Here is a 27,238-nt window from a genome sequence, read left to right on the forward strand (position 1 = left end):
CGCCCGGGTTAATGACTGCTGTTAGCAAAATAGAATGTGTTAACAAAAATTTATTCTGCACACAAAAACCACAAAACAAATAGATAGAAATGTAATTATTAAAAGGCAAAAACTAAGCAAATAGAAGCATTTCACAACATATATTAGCTTTGTTATACTGAGAATGTCTTTGTTGCCTATATTAACCAATCAGAGCTCAGGTTAATTAACTGTAGCAAAATAGAAGCTGAGCTGTGATTGGTTGCTATTGGCAGCCTGATAAATCCCCAGCCAACAGGAAGCCCTCCCCCCTGGCAGTATATATTAGCTCACACATACACATAATAGACAGGTCATGTGACTGACAGCTGCCGTATTTCCTATATGGTACATTTGTTGCTCTTGTAGTTTGCTTATTAATCAGATTTTTATTTTTGAAGGACAATACCAGACTTGTGTGTGTTTTAGGGCGAGTTTTATGTGTCAAGTTGTGTGTGTTGAGTTGCGTGTGGCGACATGCATGTAGCGACTTTTGTGAGATGAGTTTTGTGTGGCGACATGCGTGTAGCAACATTTTGTGTGTTGAGTTGCATGTGACAGGTTAGTGTAGCAAGTTGTGTGCAGCAAGATTTGTGCATGGCGAGTTTTGCGCGTGGCGAGTTTTATGTGTGGTGCATTTTGAGTATGTGCAAGTTTTGTGTGAGGCAACTTTTGCATGTGGTGCAACTTTTGTACATGTGGCAATTTTTCTGTGTGTGCAAGTTTTGCATGAGGTGAGTTTTCCATGAGGTGAGTTTTGCACGTGTGGCGAGTTTTGCGTGAGCCTAGTTTTGCATATGGCGAGTTTTGCATGTAGCGAGTTTTGAGTGGTGACTTTTGTGTTTCGACTTTTATGTGGCGAGGTTGGTGTGTGTGTGTGGTGAAATGTGTGCTGAGGGTGGTATATGTGTTCAAGCACGTGGTAGTGTGTGGCGCATTTTGTGTTTGTGTTCATATCCCCGTGTGTGGTGAGTATCCCATGTCGGGGCCCCACCTTAGCAACTGTACGGTATATACTCTTTGTCGCCATCGCTCTCATTCTTTAAGTCCTCATTGTTCACATCTGGCAGCTGTCAATTTTCCTCCAACACTTTTCCCTTCACTTTTTCCCCATTATGTAGATAGGAGCAAAATTGTTTGGTGAATTGGAACGCGCGGGGTTAAAATTTCACCTCACAACATAGCCTATGACGCTCTCGGGGTCCAGACGTGTGACTGTGCAAAATTTTGTGGCTGTAGCTGCGACGGTACAGATGCCAATCCCGGACATACACACATACATACATACACACATTCAGCTTTATATATTAGATATACCTGTATGTAATCTCCTGTATATAGTATATACCTGTGTGTCATCTCACCTATATATAGTATATATCTGTGTGTCATCTCCTGTATATAGTATATACCTGTATGTCATCTCCTCCTATACATAGCATATACCTGTGTCATCTCCTCCTGTATATACTATATACCTGTAGGTAATCTGCTCCTGTATATAGTATATACCTGTGTGTCATCTCCTCCTGTATATAGTATATACCTGTATGTCATCTCCTCCTGTATGTAGTATGTACCTGTATGTCATCTCCTCCTCTATATAGTATATACCTGTGTGTCATCTCTCCTGTATATAGTATATATCTGTGTGTCATCTCCTCCTGTATATAGTATATACCTGTGTGTCATCTCCCCTGTAAATAGTATATACCTGTGTGTCATCTCCTGTATATAGTATATAGCTGTATGCCATCTCCTCCTGTATTAGCCCTCGTTCACACGTTATTTGGTCAGTATTTTTACCTCAGTATTTGTAAGCTAAAATGGCAGCCTGATAAATCCCCAGCCAACAGTAAGCCCACCCCCTGGCAGTATATATTAGCTCACACATACACATAATAGACTGGTCATGTGACTGACAGCTGCCGGATTCCTATATGGTACATTTGTTGCTCTTGTAGTTTGTCTGCTTATTAATCAGATTTTTATTTTTGAAGGATACCAGACTTGTGTGTGTTTTAGGGCGAGTTTCGTGTGTCAAGTTGTGTGTGTTGAGTTGCGTGTGGCGACATGCATGTAGGGACTTTTGTGAGATGAGTTTTGTGTGGCGACATGCGTGTAGCAACTTTTTGTGTGTCGAGTTGCATGTGACAGGTTAGTGTAGCAAGTTGTGTGCAGCAAGTTTTGCGCATGGCGAGTTTTGCGCGTGGCGAGTTTTATGTGTGGTGCCTTTTGAGTATGTGCAAGTTTTGTGTGAGGCAACTTTTGCATGTGTTGCAACTTTTGTGCATGTGGCAATTTTTCTGCGTGTGGCAATTTTTCTGCGTGTGCAAGTTTTGCGTGTGGCGAGTTTTGCACGTGTGGCGAGTTTTGCATGTGGAGAGTTTTGCGCGTGGCGAGTTTTGAGCGGCGACTTTTGTGTTTCTACTTTTATGTGGCGAGGTTGGTGTATGTGTGGTGAAATGTGCACTGAGGGTGGTATATGTGTTCGAGCACGTGGTAGTGTGTGGCGCATTTTGTGTGTGTGTTCATATCCCCGTGGTGGTGTGATTATCCCATGTTGGGGCCCCACCTTAGCAACTGTACAGTATATACTCTTTGGTGCCATCGCTGTCATTCTTTAAGTCCCCCTTGTTCACATCTGGCAGCTGTTAATTTGCCTCCAACACTTTTCCTTTCATTTTTTCCCCATTATGTAGATAGGGGCAAAATTGTTTGGTGACTTGGAAAGCGCGGGGTTAAAATTTCACCTCACAATATAGCTTTGACGCTCTCAGGGTCCAGACGTGTGACTGTGCAAAATTTTGTGCCTGTAGCTGCGACGCCTCCAACACTTTTCCTTTCACTTTTTCCCCATTATGTAGATAGGGGCAAAATTGTTTGGTGAATTGGAAAGCGCGGGGTTAAAATTTCACCTCACAACATAGCCTATGACGCTCTCGGGGTCCAGACGTGTGACTGTGCAAAATTTTGTGGCTGTAGCTGCTACGGTTCAGATGCCAATCCCGGACATACATACATACATACATACATACACACACACACACATTCAGCTTTATATATTAGATATATATATTTTTTTTTTTTTTAAATCACCCCCTTTCGCCCCATTCAAAATAAATCAATAATAAAAAAAAAAAATCAAACCTACACATATTTGGTATCGCCGCGTTCAGAATCGCCCGATCTATCAATAAAAAAAAAGCATTAACCTGATCGCTAAACAGCGTAGCGAGAAAAAAATTCGAAACGCCAGAATTACTTTTTTTGGTCGCCGCGACATTGCATTAAAATGCAATAACGGGCAATCAAAAGAACGTATCTGCTCCGAAATGGTATCATTAAAAACGCCAGCTCGGCACGCAAAAAATAAGCCCTTAACCGACCCCAGATAACGAAAAATGGAGACGCTACGGGTATCGGATCGGAATATGGCACAACTTTTTTTTTTTAGCAAAGTTTGGAATTTTTTTTCACCACTTAGATAAAAGAGAATCTAGACATGTCTGGTGTCTATGAACTCGTAATGACCTGGAGAATGATAATGGTAGGTCAGTTTTAGAATTTATTGAACCTAGCAAAAAAGCCAAACAAAAAAAAAAAAAAGTGTGGGATTGCATTTTTTTGCAATTTCACCGCACTTGGAATTTTTTTCCTGTTTTCTAGTACACGACATGCTAAAACCAATGATGTCGTTCAAAAGTACAACTTGTTTCGCAAAAAATAAGCCCCCACATGGCCATATTGACAGAAAAATAAAAAAGTTATGGCTCTGGGAAGGAGGGGAACGAAAAACGAACACGGAAAAATGGAAAATCCCAAGGTCATGAAGGGGTTAAATATGAGAGACCTAAAGCAGCTTGCAAAAGACGAGTGGTCGGAATTCCAGTTGAGAGGTGTAAGAAACTTGTGGGTTATAGTGACTGATTGACCGCAGTTATTTATTCCAAAGAGGTGTGACCATGACCAAATATTAAGTTGAGTGTGCAAACAATTTTGTCCAGACCATTTTTGGAGTTGCGTGTGAAATGATGTCTAATTTGCCATCTTTTCTCTGTTTTTTTTTTTGTGTTGTTGCAATACACAAAGGAAATAGACAAGCGTGTAACAAAACATGTGTAATTGCAATAATTTTCTGGGATACATACTTCATTTACTGGAGCAATTTCAAGGGTGCCAACACTTTCGGCCAGGGGCAGCGGTGTAACTTCAACAGGTGCAGGGGTTGCAATCGCACCCAGGCCCTGGAGCCTAGGGGACCCTAAAAGTCCCTTTGGCCTATAGAAAAAGACTATTGCAATTAAAGATTTAAAATATTTGGGGGCCCCGTTGGAGCTTTCGCATCTGGGCCCATGAGTTTCAAGTTACGCCACTGGCCAGGGGTATATGTGTGTGTATAAATAGATATAGAGAGAGAAAGAGAGAGCAAGAAAGAAAAAAAAAAAAAAAAAAAAAAAAAAAAAAGAGTAAAAAGCAGCATAAATATAGATATATATACCCACACATATATATATATATATATATATATATATATATATATATATATATATATATATATATATATATATATATATATATATATATATATATATATATATATATATATACATATATATACATATATATATATATATATATATATATATATATATACATACATACACACACTAGATGGTGGCCAGATTCTAACGCATCGGGTATTCTAGAATATGTATGTATGTATATAGCAGCCACATAGTATGTAGCACAGGCCACGTAGTATATAGGAGCCATGTAGTATATAGCAGACAAATACTACGTGGCCTGTGCTATATACATACATATTGTAGAATACCCGCGGCGTTAATACAGGCCACGCAGTATATAACAGTGGCCACGCAGTATATAACACAGCCCACGTTAGTATATAGCACAGAGATGTAGTATATAACAGAGCCCACGCAATATGTAACACAGCCCACGTAGTATATAGCAATGTGGGCACTATATGCGTGGTTAAAAAAGACTTAAAATAAAAAATAAACATATACTCACCTTCCGAAGGCCCCTTGAAGTCCTGGCGCCAGTGTGCGGTGCACACGGCAGCTTCCGGTCCCAGGGTTGGTATGAGCGCAGGACCTGTGATGACGTCGCCGTCACATGACCGTGACGTCATGGAAGGTCCTTATCGCATAGCATCCTTGGCACCGGAACCTGTCGCTTACACTGCCGAGGACAGCGGGCGACGTCGGAGGTTGAGAATAACCTTTTTTTTTTTATTATTCTTATTTGTACCATTAGATCTTTTTACTATTGATGCTGCATACGCAGCATCAATAGTAAAAAGTTGGTCACACAGGGTTAATAGCTGCGTAACCGGAATGTGTGACACCGCGCTCCGGTAACGCTGGCATTAACCCTGTGTGAGGGCTGACTGGAGGGGAGTATGGAGCGGGCACATACTGCGGGGAGGAAACAGCGGCCATTTTGCCGCCGGACTGTGTCCGTCGCTGATTGGTCGTGGCAATGGTCGTGGACGTTTCGCCACGACCAATCAGTGACTTGGATTTCCATGACAGAGGCCGCGACCAATGAATATCCGCGACAGACAGAAAGAAAGACAGACGGAAGTGACTCTTAGACAATTACATAGTAGATATATATATCTATATATATAATTGTTTAAGGGTTTTTCTGTCTGTCTGTCTGTCTGTCCCGTTTATTCATTCGCTGATTGGTCGTGGCAATGGTCGTGGACGTTTCGCCACGACCAATCAGTGACTTGGATTTCCATGACAGAGGCCGCGACCAATGAATATCCGCGACAGACAGAAAGAAAGACAGACGGAAGTGACTCTTAGACAATTACATAGTAGATATATATATCTATATATATAATTGTTTAAGGGTTTTTCTGTCTGTCTGTCTGTCCCGTTTATTCATTCGCTGATTGGTCGAGGTCGCCTGGGCCTCGTCCAATCAGCGACGGGCACAGTATCGACGTAGAAATCCCGCGTCTGATTGGTCGAGGCCGCCAGGCCTCGACCAATCAGCGATGGGCACAGTATCGACGTAGATGTCATAATGGTTGCCATGGCGACGATGATGTCAAAAAGGTTGCCTCGATCTGTCCCGTTTATTCATTCGCTGATTGGTCGAGGCCGCCTGACCCGCAGCAAGAATAAACCAGGCACAGTGAGCAGAATCCCTCTCCTGGAGCAAGAGAACCAGGAGGGATCAAGATGGAGGCCTGCATAGACCCGGGACTCAGGCCGGAAGTGTGGTGGTGGCGCCCGGCTGTCATCAGACACCGGTAAAAATCTCTGCTTCCAAGACACAGGCACCCCTTTTGAATAGACTCGGCAAGACGCTTACATTTATAGGGGCACCTGTGACATCTGCAGCGACGGGCAGCAGTGAGAGGAGAGGCTGGAGGACAGCGGCGAGAGGAGAAGCCGTGCGGCTGCAAAGCAGAGCCGGGAGTCTCGCCGCGTCTCTGCAGCATGAGCGCGGCGGAGCACTCCCGCCCAAACGTGGCCTCCCTAAAGCGCAGCAGCCCAGCAAACCCAACACCGGTGGGAAGTCTGCACTCGTCGGAGACGCAGCGCCGGCCGGCGGGGACCCAGAAGAAGCAGCAGGCGGCAGTAAGAGGAGAGGCTGGGGGACAGCAGTGAGTGGAACAGCCGTGCGGCCGCAAAGCAGAGCCGGGGGTTTCGCCGTGTCTCTGCAGCAGGAAGCAGCGGTGAGCGCTGGAGCCGCAAAGCTGCAGGACAGGGCTCAGCAGATCCCCTCCTGACAAGCGCGAGTTAGGAGCAACTCTGAGGAATGATGCACTGATATTTACTCCCAGGGTGCAGGGGCAGAGCGGTCCTGGACCGTAACTAGATCAGAGCACCGAGACGGACTGGAGGTGTTGGGAGGGTCAAATAAAGCCCCTTACAGTGGCAAAACATAATAAGAGAGCTGATGTTATTAATGGAGCTAGTCACAGCACAAGAAATGCAAATAGCCCTTCACAGTTTCCCCATAGTCTATCTACTAAACAGCCCACATCAGAGGATAGAGCTGGGGAAAAGGAGCACCAGACCTCTACCTCACAAACTAGGAAGCAGGATTCCACAGCGATTGGTTCTCCCTACAAATCCACCGCAGACAATCAGGATATTTTAATAAAAGTAAAACTCTCTGGGCCCCACTTGTCTCCACGGGATGAGGAGGAAAGTCCACTCTCAGCTAATAGGGATAACTCCCTTAATAAACTAATAAACCATATAAAAGAGGGTTTTTTGGGTCCCTCAACTCACTGGAGCAACCGGAGAGTATTCATTCTGAGGAATTTACTGGAGAGATGGATTCTTGTGATTACGGTGACGGCTTTTCCTCAGAGGGCATAGACCCTGATGATACATCATCATCATCATTGTCGTCGGTAGCAACACCATACTCTGGTTCTGCTCTAGATGACACTTCAAGCCATGATGGTTCTGCGACCGCCAAAATGTATCCACAAAAAGAAGTCATGGGCAAATTAAATAATAAATTGTCACGAGGGCAGTACTCTTTAAATAACTCACTAATAGATAATATCTCAGCTTCTGATGAACACCCCTCAGAAAGATTTATGGTCAATATATGCAAAGCTCTTCTAATCTCTATGGACCTAAACGGAGCTAAAACATCTGAAAAACTCATTAAAAAGCTTTTCAAGGACACCTTTTCACAAATAATTGCTGCCCCACTCTCTGATTTTAATATGGCTTCTGACAAACCTTCCTGTATTTAAAAAAATAAAAGAATCCTCCAAGCAAACATCAGGAGATGTCGTATCCCAAAGATGTAGGGGGCGTTTCTGTGCTTTCGGATCCACTGGCTAACTTAAAGAATGACATAGCATCATTCAAGAATAGTTTAGCTAACTTCGAGAACTTTAAAAGAAAGAATAACCTGAAAATTCGAGGGATCCCGGAATCGGTAAAAAAGTCTCATTTGGGAGATTACGTTTCATCTATGATCTCTCACCTGTTCCCTGATACTCAAGGGAAAAATCTGGTTGTAAAAACATTTAGGATACGCAGACCATCTTCTCTACCATCGAATATAGCTGCAGATGTTATTGTTTAATTTTATCCCAACTGGCTAAGAGACTCACTGCTTGACATTGCAAGGGAAACAAGGTTCCTCTCTTCTTCGTACGGTCACTTGACCTTCTACAGGGATCTGTGTATGGACACCTTACAAAAACGAAGAATGTTTCAGCACACTACCCATAGACTGCAACAGGCTGGAATACAGTATAATTGGTACCAGTTCTCTAATCTGAGGTTCTTCTTTGCATCAAAATCGTACACCTTTTCTTCTCCGGTGGAGGCAGTGGTCTTCTTAAACCGTGCGGGTATAAGTCCTCCCGGGTCTTCTTCTGGCCCCACTTCTTCCCGGAACATCGCGTGAACTCATTACCAAACCCAAATCGAACTTTCGTTGAAGTCCACATTTAGCCTGTGATTATCGGGGGCAATGTTCGGTTCAGAGTCCAAGGGTCACCTGAGGTGGACCCGGACAAGACAGGCCGTCATATTTTCTTTATACTACCAGAAAATCTTATTTGTAGCTTTATCTATACCATTGCATATTTTACTATAATTTGTTCCAGGTGCTAAAGAATGTAGCTTACCGGGACTCAACAGGCCATCATATACTCCCTACACTGATGTCAAATAATGGTTACTTCAGTGTTCTATAGGGTTTACTACGTCGTTTTTTCTATACTACTGCATAAATCACTTCATATAGCTTCAGCTGCTGATTTAAACAAAGTCACATGTAGACATTACTCCACGCAGCTTCACAGTTGATTTAATCGTCTAATATCACCTATACTAATGCATATGTTACCGCTTGTTGCTTCAGATGCTGGTTTGAGTGTTACACGTAGGTTTACCTATGTCAATGCTTATTTTACTCAATCCTTTTTAGGTATTGTTTATAAGCCACAGCTTTCTTGTAATTTCTTACAGTATTATATGATTGCTTGTCTCCCCTATTTTCATAGGGGTTTTTTTTTTGTTTTTTTTTCTACTCTCATATGCCTTCCCTTCCTCCCCCTCCTTGTCTACCCTTTCCGGCTAAAATTTAAAACTCCAATAAAAAATTTGGAAAAAAAAAAAAAGTGCTATTCTCACCTTCCGACATCCACCAATGCGCGCGATGTGGCCGCCAGCTTCCGTTCCCAGAGATGCATTGCAAAATTACCCAGATGACTTAGCGGTCTCGCGAGACTGCTAAGTCATCTGGGTAATTTTGCAATGCATCTCTGGGAACGATAGCTGGCAGACACATAACGCACGTCGGGACAGCTTCGCTGGACGCCGGAGGGTGAGTATATAACTATTTTTTATTTTAATTCTTTTTTTTTTTTTTACAGGGATATGGTGCCCACATTGCTATATACTACGTGGGCTGTCTTATATACTGCGTGTGCTGTGTTATACACTACGTGGGCTGTGTTATATACTTCGTGTTCTGTGTTATATACTGCGTGGGCTGTGCTATATATTATGTGGGCTGTGCTATATACTACGTGGCTGCTATATACTACGTGGCTGTGTGTTACGTGGGCTGTGCTATATAATTTGTGGCTGCTATATACTATGTGGCTGTGCTATATACTATGTGGCTGTGCTATATACCGTATTTTTCCGACCATAAGACACACTTTTTTTCCTCCAAATTTGGGAGGAAAGCGTGGGTGCGTCTTATGGTAGGGATGTAACCTGGGGAGGGGGCAGCAGCTAGTGGGATCGCACTGTTATCCCACTTGCAGGAGGCAGAAAAATGTCCCCACTGCCCGGAATCCCAGGCTGGGGAAACCACATGGTCCCGATTATTAAAATGCAGTGAATATTCATTAGCCGCTTCCCTACCCACCTGTCAGCACAGAGCAGTGAGGGGGGAGCAGCAAATGAATAGTCTTTCACTTACACAGGGACACACATGGTTTCCCCAGCGCTGGATTCCTGCAGCAGCTGGGGAGATATGTGTGTCTGGTGGAGGAGGAGGAGGCAGCAGCAGGGGCCAAGGGAGCCAAGATCGCCACATACCAGCCTGGGCTGTGCTGGATGCTGAGGCATAAGGACCTGTGTGATGTCATGAAGTGGGCGGGCTTGAACATCACATGGCAGCACAGAGCCCTCCTTCTTCTGATGTCATCACAGGTCCTTCAGACACCACACTAGAATCTGCAGGCTTCCTGTTATGACCTGTGCTGTGGAGAGGCAACAAGAGGGAGAGCTCTGTGTGTGCAGTCATGGGATGCTCCAGCTTTTTACATCACCACAGTGTGGCTGGCTGGCTGCCACAATTAAAAGGTTAGTCTTTACAACACACAATAAAGCACTCTGCCACTCCTGTGAGAACTATAACTCCCAGCATGCCATAGCATCTGCAGGACATGCTGGGAGTTATAGTTCTCCCATGGGTTCTTAAAGCAGCACTCCAGTGTTATTTTTCAGTGCTGGAACTGGTGCGTTAAATATAAGCCCTGTGCCCCCATTCTTATACTCACCCTCCAGCGTCTTCATATAGTACTTTACAGACACCACACTGGTCCCGCAGCTCCATCTTCTACCCGCAGCTTCCAACATAATAACATACTATTATATATAACATCACATATAAAAGAATGTTATTTATGTTACTAAATATTTTACCACATTTTTTTTGCTTCAAATATTTTTTTCCCTATTTTCCACTTCTAAAACCTGGCTGCGTCTTATAGTCCATGGCGGAAAGTGTTGACACCCTTGAAATTGTTTCAGAAAATGAAGCACTTCTCCCAGAAAATTATTGAAATTACACATTTTGTTATACGAATAGCGTCATGGGCACAACAATAAGAGTGTGGAACGACGTGCTCCCCACCGTCGAGCGTTAAATGTAATTGACAGTGGCATTTAACAAGTTAATAGCAGCGGCCAGACAACCGCTGCATCCGCAGCCTTTAAAAGCACTTGATAGCTGATTAAATCAGCCATATAGTGGAAGGAAAGATGCAGGCTCAGTGTGGAAGCCTGCATCACAGGCAGGGACACTACTTTTGACATCCAAGTATGTCAAAGGAAGAAAAGGGGTTAAGCTTTTGGCGTGGACAAATTACTGTGACTTTTTGATTGACCAAGCAATAAGGACTCCTACTGCCATAAAGAAGGTGTTGATTACAAGAGCCTTTAGTTTGGATTTTGTAGTTTGCATGCTCGTACAACTTTTGAGATTTTTCTTTAGATAGGACAGTGGATTAGATGTACCGTAACATGTGCTGGCACTTACTATATCAGAGAACCAGATCAGGTTGGAATCGGGATAGACTGTGAACATTCCGTAGATCGGGTTCAGAAGTTCTTTAAGAAGCAGGAGAAAGAATTCTTTAGTTACTCCACCATCATCTACAGCCTCCTCCCCGTCAAATATCACCTGGAATAAATGATTGCATTAATTCCATTTAAAAAAAAAAAAAAGAATGCTTGAGTAAAGACTCTTAGAACAGCCTCAGGTAATTATGTACAGGAATAGAAAAAGCAAGTGTTTCACTGGGGGTCAGAGCAGAAAATATGGTATATCATGGAAGGGGTTAAACGATTCAGGACAAATGCACAAAAAAATATCCAAAATGCCTGATAAAAGTAAAATGGAATACTGATTATTAACCCCTTAACGACCAATGACATATCATGACATACTATGTCCATCATGCATTTAAAGTGTAACTGCGTAGGGACAGCTCAGTGTCGACAGCTGTCATTGACAGTTGAGCGGTAAGGGAAGAGGAACGGGACCCATGCCATCGGTACCCACACTCAGAGGACTGTTGTCAGTCAATCTCACTGACCAAATCACAGCAGAACCGCGCAAGAGATCCTGCTGTGACAGCCAACAAATGTGAGGCACATGTGGTGTCAACACTGGACCCCTAGATGAATTTATTGAGAGGTGTAGTTTGTAAAATGGGGGGACGGTTTCTGCTGTTCTGGCACCTCAGTGGCTCTGCCAATGTGACATAGCACCTGCAAACAATTGCAGAAATATCTGAACTCCAATATGGCAAGTCTTCCCTTCTGAGCTTTGCATTTTGCCTCAAAAAAAAGTTTTCAACCACATATGGGGTATGGGCGAATTCAAGAGACATTGTACATCAAATTTTGTGGACTTTTTTCTCCTGTTACCCTTGTGAAAAAAATTTTGGGGCTAAAACAACATTTTTGTGGGGAAAAAAATGATTTTTTTTTTTTTTTTTTTTCGGGGCTCTACCTTATAAACTTCTGTGAAGCACCTGGAAATTAAGGTGTTCACCGGACATCTAGAGATACATTCCTTGTGTGGTTTAGTTTCCAAAATAGGGTCACTTGTGGGGTGTTACTACTGTTTAGGCACATCAGGGCTCTCCAATCAAGACATGGTGTCTGCTCTCGATTCCAGATATTTTTGTGTTCAAAACGTCAAACTGTGCTCCTTCCCTTCTGGGCCTTACCGTGCACTCAAACAGTAGTTTTTACACCCACATATTGGGGTATCAGCATACTCCAGAGAAACTGCACAACACATTTTGGGGTTAATTTTCTCCTGTTACTCTTGTGAAATTAAAAAATTTGGGGCTACAGCTAAATTTTTGTGTAAAAAGTAAAAATATTCATTTTTCTTTCAACACTGCATTCATTCCTGCACCTGAACGGTTAATAAACTTCTTGAATATGGTTTTGAGCACTTTTAGGGGTGCAGTTTTGGGTATTTTCTGTCACAATAGTCAAAGTCACTTCAAATGTGATGTGATCCCTAAAAAAAAATGTTTTTTAAATTTTTTGGGGGAAAATTGAGAACTTTCTGGTCAACTTTGAACCCTTCTAGCATCCTAACAAAAAAATTATGTTTCAAAAACTGTGCTGATGTAAAGTAGACATGTGGGAAATGTTATTTATTCAAAATTTTGTGTGGCAAAACTATCTGATTTAAAGGCATAAAAATTGAAAACTTGAAAATTGCTAAATGTTCTTATTACTTGTCAAATTTTTGATATTATCATAATTACTGTATATACTCGAGAATAAGCCGACCCGAGTATAAGCAGAGACCCCTAATTTTGCCACAAAAAACTGGGAAAACTTATTGACTCGGGTATAAGCCTAGAGTGGGAAATGCAGCAGCTACTGGTAAATTTTAAAAATAAAAATAGGTACCAATAAAAGTAAAATTAATTGAGACATCAGTAGGATAAATGTTTTTGAATATCTATATTGAATCAGGAGCTCCATATAATGCTCCATACAGTTCATGATGGGCCCCATAAGATGCTCCATACAAAATATGCACCATATAATGCTGCATAAAAGGTTAATGATGGCCCCATAAGATGCTCCATATAATGCTCCATAAAGGTTGATGGCCCCATAAGATGCTCCATAAAGGTTGATGGCCCCATAAGATGCTCCATAGAATAATATGCCCCATATGCTGCTCCATAAAGGTTCATGGCCCCATAAGATGCTCCATAAAGGTTGATGGCCCCATAAGATGCTCCATAGAATAATATGCCCCATATGCTGCTGCTGCAATTAAAGAAAAAAAAAATTACATACTCACCTCTCGTCGCTGGGGGAGAGGTGCCGGTGTCCTGAGCAGGCGGGGACACCAGCGCGCTATGGGGGCCAGGTGCCAGAGTCGTCGCTGGCTCAGGCCCCTGGCACTTGCGATATTCACCTGTCCCCGTTCCACTGCCGCTGTGTCTTCCGGGTCTTCGCAGTGACTGTTCAGGCAGAGAACGCGAACTAAACACGTCATCGCGCGCTCTGACCTGAACGTCACAGCCAGAGGACGCGGAAGACAGAGCCCAGCGGGGGAACGGGGACAGGTGAATATCGCATGACTCACCCTCCCCGTCATACTCACCCCATCCTGGCGCGGTCTCTGCTTCTCTGATGGTCTCTCTGGCGTCAACAGTTTGTTCCTGTGTTCAGCGATCACGTGGTACCGCTCATTAAAGTAATGAATATGCTCTCCACGCCTATGGGAGTGGAGTCGCTTCCATATTCATTACTTTAATGAGCAGTACTATGTGACCGCTGAACACAGGAAGAGCTGACGGCACCGGAGACCATACGGCGCCGGAGACCATCTGAGAAGCAGGGAGGTGCAGAGACCGCATTCAGGAGGCGGTGAGCATGATGTGACAGCCGCCACTCTTGTCACTCCCCCTCCCCCGCTGATCCCCTGGGACAATGACTTGAGTATAAGCCGAGAGAGGCACTTTCAGCCTAAAAAAAATGGGCTGAAAATCTCGGCTTATACTCGAGTGTATAAGGTATATACAAATCATGTCGACCAAAATTTACCATAACATGAAGCACAATATGTCTCGAAAAGGGGTTAAAGAGATAAAAAGTAAATTCTTGTTATTTTCATCTCCAGCTTTCCATACCTTAAGAGGCTTTTTCAAGTCAATGTCAGAGTGAATACTGAGCTCTCTCAAGGCATCAGACACCAGGCTTGTTCTCCGCACATGCAGAACCAAATAGGGATTTTTGGCCAGCATGGGCTCCAGAGACAGCAGCATGAAAACATTTTGCAGGTTAGCACCATTTATTGCCACCTAGAAGAAGAAAAAAAAATTGCACCCTGGCAGATTTATGATTACCTAGTGCAATGGGAAAGTACAAAAATGATTCCTAACAACCAAATGGGGAGCAACGTTCTCTCTTTAGTTCCTGTAAAAGTGATAGAACTTCATTAGTTGTTCTAGATAAGAGAGGATTGGTGTTGTTTTCTATTATGTATATGAAATCTGAGTGATTATAGATTCAAAGTACCAAAGAAAAGAAAAACATCATATAATATCAATTGACTATTGTTACATAGTGATTGGCAAATGTAACCAAATTAGGAGGCTGCGTCAAATGAGCATGGAACTTACACTGTACAGTACGTTGCCCCATTAGTACCTGCATCTGCAGCTCAGCATCAGTCTGTAACATTTTGGTTTTGGCTTGAGCATCGAACACAAATGGGTAAGAACAGATTGTCACTGAATCCTGACAGACAGGAAAAAAAAAGTAAAGTCATGTCATGGATGATATTTAACACATAGTAATATAGGATGATAAAAGAGGAAGATCCAACATTAAAAAGTACAGGATCCTCACGGCTCCTGAAAATGGGGCTCCAAAATACCCTATTGCAACACAGGGTTGGCCTGAAATCACTAGAAAATTAATGGAACAGTGCAAGAGCATGGTATTTTAGGGGAGCTCTCAGAAACACACATGGTCCCATTGGTTGAACCCCCACCATCAGAAAGATATCACTATTGATTTTAAAAGTTCACAATTTCATATGCTGGGAATAATTCTTTAACAACAAGAACTCATCAGTCGAGATGTGCCAAAGATCACACAACCCTGGTCCAACCACCACACCAGGATTCCATGGTCACTGAAAGGAAACCATGCAAAGCACCTTAAACCTGCTGACATCTCCAGAAGGTCTTCTGGTTGGTAGGCCCACTACACTGATACTGGTGCAGCACAAAGCAGGCATAAGGTCGCACCAGGTATTGGAAAGTCCACAGGAATCCTGTCCTGCTAATCGATTCACTCAGCTCTACTCATCGAGGTATTGTATTGGTATAGGCTTCCATTGTATTAACCAGGGCCAGATACATAAAGACCAGTGTTGCTCATGCCAGTCTTGATGATGAGATATGCTGGAGTCAGACACTCCCGATTCATGAATAGACATATGCTTCAGAGGATTGGCATATGTTGGATTTGTGGCACAGCGAACACCGCCGCTCGGAATGAATTTGATGAGCAAAGGTTGCCATGCTCCCCTGCAAAAGCTTTGATGAATCGGGCCCTAGGTTTATGTGGCTTAGGCACTGCCCACACTTTCACAAGAGTTGGGTCAGGTTTCGGAACAGTGCAGAGTGTTGCAATAATTTATCCGGCAAGAATAAGAAAAAAAAACACAAACCAATAATTATAAAACTAGTGAATGGTTGCATGAATCATGATAAATTCAAACATCACAAGAGACCTTACACCTTCATCATAAGAGCCCGTTCAGCCAAACATTTGCAAAATTCATAAAATGGGCAGCACATTCACCAATGCAGGTCAATGTGGTAGGTCATGTATTGATGGATTGATGTTCTGCATATGTATATTTAGCGTAAAATGTTTTTTTTTTTTTTTAAATTGTAATGATAAAGATTGGAAACTGTATTTGACCTTCATAATTTGTCAAATTGCTCACTTAAAAAAACAGATGTCATACTGGTGTACAAAATGGAAATTAAGACATAAAAAGAGATGCGGAATGCACACAGACATTAAATGTGGACACACACATTGCGCACAGATGTCAAGATTGATCAAATTTTGTTATTTTTTTCTGGACGTTAAAAGGCCAATTTTGCATATGGTCAAGTGAACTCTGCCTAAACCTTGCAGGAACAGAACATGCATTGAGAACAAACCCTTATGAGGATAATCTTAATAAAAATCTGGAAAATCAGTACATTGGAAATGGAAAACATGGAAAACTTGAAATATAAATTATTAAGAAGAGTCCAGGAAAAAGAAAACATAAACCCCACAATTTTACGATGCAAGAAAATACACAAAAGAGAAATGTAAAAACATAAAAATGCAAAAATTACCTGTATAATTGTAGGAGCAACTTTCTATAAAAGAAAAAAACAAAAAGAAAAAAAATTATGTTATTTGCGCTTACTATTTATTTTTGTCTGTTTTTTTCTTTACAAAAAAGAAACAGATTTAGATCTCATATGATAAAAATGACTTGGGGACACTTAAGGGTACTGTCACACAGTGGCACTTTGGTCGCTAGATATAGTTACGATATTGCTGTGTCTGACACGCTACTGCGATCAGGGACCCCGCTGAGAATCGTACGTCGTAGCAGATCGTTTTGAAACTTTATTTCGTCGTCAAGTGTCCCGCTGTGGCGGCATGATCGCAGCGTGTAACAAAGGTGTGCACGATATTCCCAATGTCCCGTATGACTTCTACATCGCAACTACGTCATGAAATTATCGCTCCAGCGCCGTGCATTGCAAAGTGTGACCGCAGTCTACGACGCTGGAGCGATAAATCAAGCGACGCTGCAACGTCACGGATCGTGCCGTCGGAGCGATCAAAGTGCCACTGTGTGACAGTACCCTTAGTCTATATCATCACGTTGGACTGAGCTTTGCCAGTTAATCAGCCAGATACCAATGATTGCGTCCGTTACACGCTGGCATGTAGTAGCATTAGCACTTTGGTGCAGTGGGAGGTACCTGGACCAAGCTGGTACTATGTGGTTAGCGCTGTGCACCCTGTGTGTCCATCACACAACCAGGACAGATTTGTACCTACTGGAAGTAAACAATAATGCTTTCTAATGAAGACAGCAAGCACAGATCTTGAAAACCTTAAAGGAGTACAGAAACTAACTGAACCCAGAAAACCAAGGTAAAAATGATCATACATACCAGACCTGCCTGGTTAAGAAACCACATGAGATAATCTTCTTGTATGTTCACCAAGCTGGAAATCTCAGGAATGTAGAATTTGTCATGCTCCACATGCTGAGCCTTCACATTTACCTAGGGAAAGTCCTGATATGTAACGAATCATGCTGAACATAAGTTGGCAGAAGCAGTAGGTATGTTTTTGGGGTTGTGAGGTGTAAATCACCCCCATTACACATTAGGTTAGTATTGGATGAATCTACAGATACTGACAGGTTCAGCCAACACTCAAGTGTGTAAGCGGGCGACGGCTGATCGGGCATGTCATGTTGCAGACTGACAATCACTTTGTCCTCCTGGAGATAAGACTCCAGTGGACATGGTCTGTCGGTGGCTTTCTCAGAGAACACACGAGTGCTTGGCCTAAGGGTACCGTCACACATTGAAATTTCCATCGCTACGACGTTACGATTCGTGACGTTCTAGCGATATCGTTACGATATCGCTGTGTCTGACACGCTACTGCGATCAGACACCCTGCTGAGAATCGTACGTCGTAGCAGATCGTTTGGAACTTTCTTTCATCGCTTGATCACCCGCTGACATCGCTGGATCGTTGTGTGTGACAGCGATCCAGCGATGTCTTCGCTTATAACCAGGGTAAACATCGGGTAACTAAGCGCAGGGCCGCGCTTAGTAACCCGATGTTTACCCTGGTTACAAGCGTAAACGTAAAAAAACAAACCGTGCATACTTACCCGTCGGTGTCCTTCAGGTCCCTTGCCGTCTGCTTCCTGCTCTGAGTGCCGGCCGGAAAGTGAGAGCAGAGCGCAGCGGTGCTGCGATCTGCTCTCACTGTACGGCTGCACTCAGAGCAGGAAGCAGACGGCAAGGGACCTGAAGGACACCGACGAGTGAGTATGTACTGTTTGTTTTTTTAAGTTTACGCTGGTAACCAGGGTAAACATCGGGTTACTAAGCGCGGCCCTGCGCTTAGTTACCCGATGTTTACCCTGGTTACCCGGGGACTTCGGCATCGCTCCAGCGCCGTGATTGCAACGTGTGACCGCAGTCTACGACGCTGGAGCGATATTCATACGACGCTGCGACGTCACGAATCGTGCCGTCGCAGCGATGAAAATTTCAATGTGTGACGGTACCCTAAGGAGTATTCCTATGTATAGGAGAGATGGCCGATTGTTATAGCTGTCAGCCGAACGTTTGATCAAAGCATTGTTTGGCGGACAGTCATCTACTGAGTGTAGCGGCATAACACTACTGCAATGGTCTGTAGACATGATTGTATATGGTTGGTCACACTTGCTAGGCAAAATCTAAAGGGCTGATGAACCAACAGGGATTATAATCACCTTGTGCAGCTTTTCCAGAAGTCTGAGAGCCGCAGTGATGTAGCTGGTAAACAGCACAGGGATCAGCAGAGTCTTACGTCCATTCAACAAGTAGACCACTGCTCCTTTATACAGATCTATTAATCTGAAGAAGTAGTTTGGGCAGATCTGAGACCACCAATTGTCTGCAGAGAAAATATTGTAGTGATGTAAGACTAATATACATACATAACCCCCCTTGTTACCTTACAGTGGGCAATGAACAATACAACAAATATCATATTCATTTAGAAAATCACATAGGCCTAGATTTATAAAGCAGTTCCACTAGTTTACCACTCTGGTATGCTTCCACATGCCTCAGGGATTCTAAAATTAATTTTTTTTGTGACACATAAATTTACCACTAACAAAGTACGAAGTCAATATAATTTGTGTTTACTTATGAAAATATAAAAAATGTGACACATTTAAAAAATGTGCAATGTTTGAGCTTTTAATTTTTTATGCTCTTAAAAATAGCAGTCATACCAAACAAAACAGTTCATAAATAACATTTACACTACCGTTCAAAAGTTTAGGGTCACTTAGAAATTTCCTTATTTTTGAAAGAAAAGCACAGTTTTTTCCAATGAAGCTAACATTAAATGATTCAGAAATACACTCTATACATTGTTAATGTTGTAAATGACTATTCTAGCTGCAAATGTCTGGTTTGTAATGCGATATCTTCATAGGTGTATAGAGGCCCATTTCCAAAAACCATCACTCCAGTGTTCTTATGGTACATTGTGTTTGCTAACTGTGTAAGAAAACAGCCCAACAACCAGACAATGGATCCCCAGAGAGACACCATACAGGGGATAGATTTTAAAAAATGCCTTTATTGAATTTATATGGCAATATAAGTATATAAAAACAAACAATGGTGCGCATAATAGGACATGGAATCAACCCATATAATATATATATCAGGTTTACTTCAGGATATATATCTGATGAAGGACAAAAGTCCGAAACGTGCGTAGGGGTGCAGCAGATAGGACGTGGCGACCCTTCCCCCTCTTCCAAGGTAATACTCAGGATTAGTATCATTGCTATAATTTTTTTCCCTTGCACTGTGCACCTTAATTTTGACCCTCGGTGTTGTTGCCATATGGAGGGTGTTGTTACATTGGATTGATGTGATATAAGCACATTGCACTTATTTGACAGTTATATATACATGTATGTATAGCACATATTATGTGCATTTTAGGTGTGTTTTATAATAGTATATTTTTGCACTGTTGCACTTTCCTTTATTGCACTTTTATATATATATCCTGAAGTAAACCTGATATATATATGGGAGGGTCTGCCACTATGAGTTATTTGAGCTATTATATGGGTTGATTCCATGTCCTATTATGCGCACCATTGTTTGTTTTTATATACTTATATTGCCATATAAATTCAATAAAGGCATTTTTTAAAATCTATCCCCTGTATGGTGTCTCTCTGGGGATCCATTGTCTGGTTGTTTGGCTGTTCTCTTGGTCTGGGGAGTAATCACCCGTTTCTCAGAGAGCACTCTCTTTCTTGTCTATATACTCAATTTTATATAATTTTGTTGTACATTTGATTTATTAGATAATTTGAGTGTTTTTTGTGGCTCTAATTCATATAATTAACTGTGTAAGAAGGCTAATGGATGGTTAGAATACCCTTGAAAACCCTTGTGCAAGTATGTTAGCACAGCTGAAAACAGTTTGGCTGATTAGAGAACCTATAAACCTGACCTTCCTTTGAGCTAGTTGAGAATCTGGAGCATTACATTTGGTGGTTCCATTAAACTCTCAAAATGGCCAGAAAAAAAGAACTTTCATGTGAAACTCGACAGTCTATTCTTGTTCTTAGAAATGAAGGCTATTCCATGCGAAAAATTGCCAAGAAACTGAAGATTTCCTACAATGGTGTGTACTATTCCCTTCAGAGGAGAGCACAAACAGGCTCTAACCAGAGTAGAAAGAGAAGTGGGAGGCCCCGCTGCACAACTGAGTAACAAGACAGCTACATTAGTCTGAAGTTTAAGAAATCGACACCTCACAGGTCCTCAACTGGCAGCTTCATTAAAGGGAATTTGTCACCCCAAAATTCGCCTATAAGCTAAGGCCACCGGCATCAGGGGCTTATCTACAGCATTCTGTAATGCTGTAGATAAGCCCCTGATGTAACCTGCAAGTTAAGAAAAACAGGTCATATTATACTCACCCAGGGGCGGTCCCGGTGCGGTCCTGTCCGATGGGCGTCACGGTCCGGCGCCTCCCATCTTCATACGATGACGTCATCTTCTTTTCTTCCTGCCGCGGCTCCTGCGCAGATGTACTTTTTCTGCCCTGTTGGGACCACGACGCCCATCAGACCGGACCGCACCGGGACCGCCCCTGGGTAAGTATAATATAACCTGTTTTTCTTATCTTGCAGGTTACATCGGGGGCTTATCTACAGCATTACAGAATGCTGTAGATAAGCCCCTGATACCGGTGGCCTCAGCTTACTGGCGAATTTTGGGGTGACAGATTCCTTTTAAATAATACACGCAAAACGCCAGTGTCAACGTCTACAGTAAAGAGGCGACTCCGGGATGCTGGCCTTCAGGGCAGAGTGGAAATAAAAAGCCAGATCTGAGACTGGCTAATAAAAGGAAAAGATTAATATGGGCAAAGAACACAGACATTGGACAGAAGAAGATTGGAAAAAAGTGTTATGGACAGACAAATCCAAGTTTGAGGTGTTTGGATCACACAGAAGAACATATGTGAGACCTAGAACAACTGAAAAGATGCTGGAAGAGTGTCTGATGCCACCTGTCAAGCATGGTGGAGGTAATGTGATGGTCTGGGGTTGCTTTGGTGCTGGTAAAGTGGGAGATTTGTACAAGGTAAAAAGATTTTGAATAAGGAAGGCTATCACTCCATTTTGCAATGCCATGCCATACCCTGTGGAACGCGCTTGATTGGAGCCAATTTCATCCCACAACAGGACATTGACCCAAAGCACACCTCCAAATTATGCAAGAACTATTTAGGGAAGAAGCAGGCAGCTGGTATTCTATCTGTAATGGAGTGGCTAGCGCCATCACCAGATCTCAAACCCATTGAGTTGTTGTGGGAGAAGCTTGACCGTATGGTATGTAAAAAGTGCCCATCAAGCCAAACCAACTTGTGGGAGGGGCTTCTGGGAGCATGGGATGAAATTTCTCCAGATTACCTCTGCAAATTAACTACTAGAATGCCAAAGGTCTGCACTGCTGTAATTGCTGCAAAGGGAGCGTTCTTTGACGAAAGCAAAGTTTGAAGGAGAAAATTATTATTTCAAATAAAAATCTTTTTTTCGAACCTTGTCAATGTCTGGACTAGATTTTCAATTCATTTCGCAACTAATTTGATTAATAAAAGTATGAGTTTTCATGGAAAACACAAAATTGTCTGGGTGACCCTAAACTTTGGAACGGTAGTGTATATCATATCTACGGTACTTCAAATCAGCAGGATTTTTTTTAAATACTTATTTTGGGAGGGGAATGTTATAAGTTTAGAAACAATTTCACATTTTTACAATAAGTTTGCAAAAATCTATATTTTTAGAGACCACTTGTAAAGTGGCTTTGAGGGGCTTACATGCCAGAAAACCCACAAATATGACTCCATTTTAAAAACCCCCAGCCCTCAAAGAATTTACAACTGCATTCAAAAAGTTTGCTAACTCCTAAGGTGCTTCACAAGATTTAATGTAAGCTAGAAGAAAATGAAAAATAACATTTTTTTTTTAATTAACGTGTTGCTTTAGCTTCGAATTTTTCATTTTTATAAGTAGAAAATGGACGGCACAATTTATTGTGCAAATTCTCCTGAGTATAGGGATAAGTGGTTGGAAACTACTGTTTGTGCACACAGATGGAATCAGAAGGGAAGGGGCGTCATTTGATTTTTGAAGCTCAAATTTGGTTGGAATAGATTGTGGACATCATGTCTGCCACCCAGGATTTTTCCAGTCTGTATATACAAATTATTATTTTTTTGCTTAGTCCTTCTACGGAACTTCAACTTTTATTTACCGGTATTTGATCACTGGTATTATTGCAGTACACATTTATTGCAATCCATCAGACCGGTCAGCTTTACACTGGCAGAACACCGGTTAGACCCTGCTTCTAACTGGGTCACTATGGCTGGCAGATCCCAAGACATAGTGACCTCTGGCTGACATGACTACCATCAGGTCCCCATGATCATGTCGAAGCTGTGCTGATGGAGTGAGAGAGGGAGTCCACTTCCCTCACAACCTTGTAAATGCTGCTAATGCGGCAACCAGAAGACAGTTAGAGGCTGGTTACACAGGGATAACACTATCGGAACCTGAGCCAATCATGGTCCCAATGATGACACTGGCCCAAGGCCATGTTTAGAACTGGAATATCGGACTCCATCCCTGAAATTCCGCCCACCGTAAATTTATGACTGTCGGCTGTCCTGAAGAGGTTAAGCCCAATTTACTCTTTTTTGATGCTACAACAAGATACAGTATTTTAAGTGATGTGAAATAAATGCCATTGTACCCAGAACTTTGCTTGGATTGGTATCTAGCCGTAGAATAGCCATGGCTAGCGGGAGAGTCAGAGTTATGTAGTACTTGGAGTCCTGGAGCAGAGGGAATTCTGGGAGAATAAGGTAAATTCGCATGGCTTCTACATCTGGCGGAGAGCTGGGCAACTGAGGTATCAGGAAACTTTCAAAGCTCTTGAGAATCTGACAAATAAAAGTATGATTAGTCACATTACAGGAAAGATTTTCAGAAATTCTCATGAGCCTTGTTGTAACTATCACCTTGCAATTGATGAAAAACATTACCCCCTAGATATCCATCAATAGGCTTTCCACCCAGGAAAGCAGCACCTCACTCTGCACTGACGAGGGGAAAGACATATGCCGTATTTTAAAGGTAGCTTCCTCCAACTCAGCTCTCCGTAACGAACGCTTGTTTGTATACCTCCGGAGATCTATTACACAAGTCAAAATACCAATGTAGGGGGCCAGAAGTTGGACAAACATGCCCATGTTTCAGTAGGCCCCAATGTCCCAGGAATCGGTGCGTCACAAATCTTAATCTTAGGGGGGGGGGGGAGAATTAATGGAAATAATTCATAGACACTAGCATCGTTCACTCCGGCCTTGATGAATAGCCATACCGGAGCTGGTGGCTATCGAGTCATCAGTAAGCACTCCTTTAAATTAATTAGCTGCTTTTTAAAAGATAGAACATGACACTGTGCTCCTTACCACAAATCTTACTACAGTCAGACACCAGTTTAAGATTTGTAGTGTAAGGGATTAAACAACTTGTAGTGTATTAGAAGAACAGGAGTCACCATGCCCCATCCATTTTGGCCGGGCTGGCCGAAGCTGGTGTGAAAAGACCAAAGGCAGATTTCTGTGCTGTACAAGGGGTTAAATGGATACGTGTCAAATTGCATTTTTACCTGCTCTAATAACCTGGAATGGTGGGCGCTCATCAGCTTCTCAAACAGCACTTTAATAGACAGCATGTCAAGTCCTGGGATCTTGGGGCTTGTCCTAAAATGCTCATCATTTCTGTAAGTATTGAACAGGATACGTTGCTTCACAAAGCAGAAATGGAGACAGTCCTTAGAAATATGCATACAATTAAATAATTTCTACATAGAGATCAGGGGATTAGTAGAGAATTTATTGAAGGAATCGTGTTATACATGGTAGATCAATTAGATTATATATATAAAAAGTCTACACACCCCTGATAAATGCGGGATTCTTGTCAGATAAAAATCATACCAAGAAGAATCATTTCAGTACTTTCTCCACCTTTAATGTCACATAATCTGTACAAATCCATTGAGAAACAAATCATTTTGGAGAAGGAAACAAAAATAAAACTAAAGTAATGTGGTGTGAACACCCTCTTATAATGTGTTTGTGTTCAGAATTAGCCAATTACATTTAGACTGATGTTAAATTGTAGTCAGTACACAGCTGCCAGCATTTACAGCGATTCTGATTAACACAATACACAATTTAACGGATCTCGTCAAATTTTCCTTGCATTTTCTTGGTTGCATTTTGCAACAAAACCCAAGGTCCTTAAACAGCTTACAACACAGCAAAGTGATCTCATTGTTGAAAGTTATTAGTCAGGAGATTATTAAAACATTTTTTTGCAAAGCATTAGATATACAATGGAACACTGTGAAGACTGTCATCAAGGAGTGGCCTAAAAACTGGACATGCCTCAAAAATGAAGGAAAAAAAACAAGAAGAAAATTGGACCAGGAGGCAGCCTTAACGCTGCTCTAAGGCCCCTTTCACAGATCAGTTTTTTGCCATCAGTCACAATCTGTTGGCTTGACAGATCCGTCGCAGATTGTGAAAAACTGATGCGACGGATCAGTTTTTTTTGCCGGATCGACTAGCTGATCTGGCTAATTGGATCGTAAAAATCGGAGCATGCTCAGTTTAAAAAAATGGAATCCGTTGCCGGATTACGTAATTTGACGGATGCCGGATCCGTCGCTGTCCGTTTTTTTCGACGGACACAAAAAACGTTACTCTGTTGTCTCCGGTTGCCGGACAAACAATTTTCGACGGATCCGGCGAACGACCAATGAAACGTGAGGCCATCCGTTGCAATCCTTCGCTAATACAAGTCTATGAGAAAAAAAACAGATCCGGCAGCATCAGTCGCCGGATCAGTTTTTTTTAAATTCGACGGATTGCGACTGATGGCAAAAAAACTGATGTGTGAAAGGGGCCTAAGACCTCTTGGCAGTATGCCCATGAAAAAATATGGGATTAATTAAATTAATTTAATTAATTAAAGAGCTGACACTTCAACCTCCATTGAAGTAGGAAACAGGTAATTACAACCTGGTATCTGATAAGAACCAGCCAAAAAGGCTAGGATTCCTATACTCCGAGGAGTAGAAGTACAATTCCGAGGCAAGAGTTTCCTGCGTTAAAACGCTTTGTCTTAGACACTCTAGGGCCAGTGATCAGTGATGAATATTGAGGCTTGCATCAATCCGATATCTATGGGGAACATATTTTCAGCTCGTAGTGAAGGGATGAACAGAACGCATCCACTCACATTAATGTAAGGCCATTCTAACACCTCCAACTTAATATTGAACAGTTTCTATAGTGTTGAAACATGTCAAGCTATCCATGCCATGTTTCAACACTATAGAAAGATGAAATCGGAATAGGAGACATGTTGAGAATATCTCCCACTTGGACATCCAGCGGGCAAAGATATCCTGAAAGTCGGGGATCTGAAATTTTTAAAGACCAAGGACATCCACCAACCAGCTCCTATATGAATTCACCAAAGGGAGGTATGGGGGCCTAACCTTGATCTAATAAAATTTGGGATTTGATCTTTTGTCAGTCCTGGAAGGTACAGCTTGCTATAGTTCTGTCCATTTTCCTAAAAGCTCAGCCATTTCCATGACACAGGTTTAGTACTTTTCCTTGGTTATCCCTTTTATTTAATTTTGTTCCCATTTTGCAACATCTTTGTATATTTCCTTTCTCTCTCTCTCTATATATACACTAGATGGTGGCCCGATTCTAACGCATCGGGTATTCTAGAATATGTATGTGTATAGCAGCCACACAGTATATAGCACAGGCCACAAAGTATATAGGAGCCATGTAGTATATAGCAGACAAATAGTAGTACGTGGCCTGTGCTATATAGTATGTGGCTGCTATATACATACATATTGTAGAATACCCGATGCGTTAATACAGGCCACGCAATATATAACAGTGGCCATGCAGTATATAACACAGCCCAAACAGTATATAACACAGCCCACGTACTATATAACACAGCCCACGCAGTACAAAACACAGGTCACATAGTATGTAACACTGGCCACGTAGTATATAGCAGCCATGTAGTATATAACGCAGCCCACGCAGTATCTAACACTGCCCACGTAGTATATAGTACTGCCCACGTAGTATATAGCAGCCATGTAGTATATAGTACTGCCCACGTAGTATATAGCAGCCATGTAGTATATAGTACTGCCCACGTAGTATATAGCAGCCATGTAGTATATAGTACTGCCCACGTAGTATATAGCAGCCATGTAGTATATATTACTGCCCACGTAGTATATAGCAGCCATGTAGTATATAGTACTGCCCACGTAGTATATAGCAGCCATGTACTATATAGTACTGCCCACGTAGTATATAGCAGCCATGTAGTATATAGTACTGCCCACGTAGTATATAGCAGCCATGTAGTATATATTACTGCCCACGTAGTATATAGCAGCCATGTAGTA

The 27,238-nt window shown here is 42.2% G+C and overlaps 1 protein-coding gene across 5 annotated transcripts in view; it reads right to left on the reverse strand.

Annotated features, from left to right (window-relative positions):
* HERC3 (HECT and RLD domain containing E3 ubiquitin protein ligase 3) overlaps nucleotides 1–27,238 on the reverse strand; it is a 151,065-nt gene that overhangs the window by 54,611 nt on the left and 69,216 nt on the right. For 2 of the 5 annotated variants that reach the window (XM_077277010.1, XM_077277018.1), the window contains 8 exons: nucleotides 24,386–24,497; nucleotides 23,465–23,654; nucleotides 18,886–19,049; nucleotides 17,537–17,650; nucleotides 16,700–16,723; nucleotides 14,982–15,071; nucleotides 14,462–14,632; nucleotides 11,323–11,466 (listed from right to left, as the gene is read on the reverse strand). In XM_077277010.1, the coding sequence (XP_077133125.1) occupies nucleotides 11,323–11,466; nucleotides 14,462–14,632; nucleotides 14,982–15,071; nucleotides 16,700–16,723; nucleotides 17,537–17,650; nucleotides 18,886–19,049; nucleotides 23,465–23,654; nucleotides 24,386–24,497 (1,009 nt within the window). Of the gene's footprint in view, nucleotides 1–11,322; nucleotides 11,467–14,461; nucleotides 14,633–14,981; nucleotides 15,072–16,699; nucleotides 16,724–17,536; nucleotides 17,651–18,885; nucleotides 19,050–23,464; nucleotides 23,655–24,385; nucleotides 24,524–27,238 lie in introns of those variants that run through there. The other 3 variants (XR_013218498.1, XM_077277036.1, XM_077277028.1) reach the window with 3 other exon arrangements.

Source organism: Ranitomeya variabilis, chromosome 1 (genome assembly GCF_051348905.1).
Source record: "Ranitomeya variabilis isolate aRanVar5 chromosome 1, aRanVar5.hap1, whole genome shotgun sequence".
Classification (NCBI taxonomy): Eukaryota; Metazoa; Chordata; class Amphibia; order Anura; family Dendrobatidae; genus Ranitomeya; species Ranitomeya variabilis.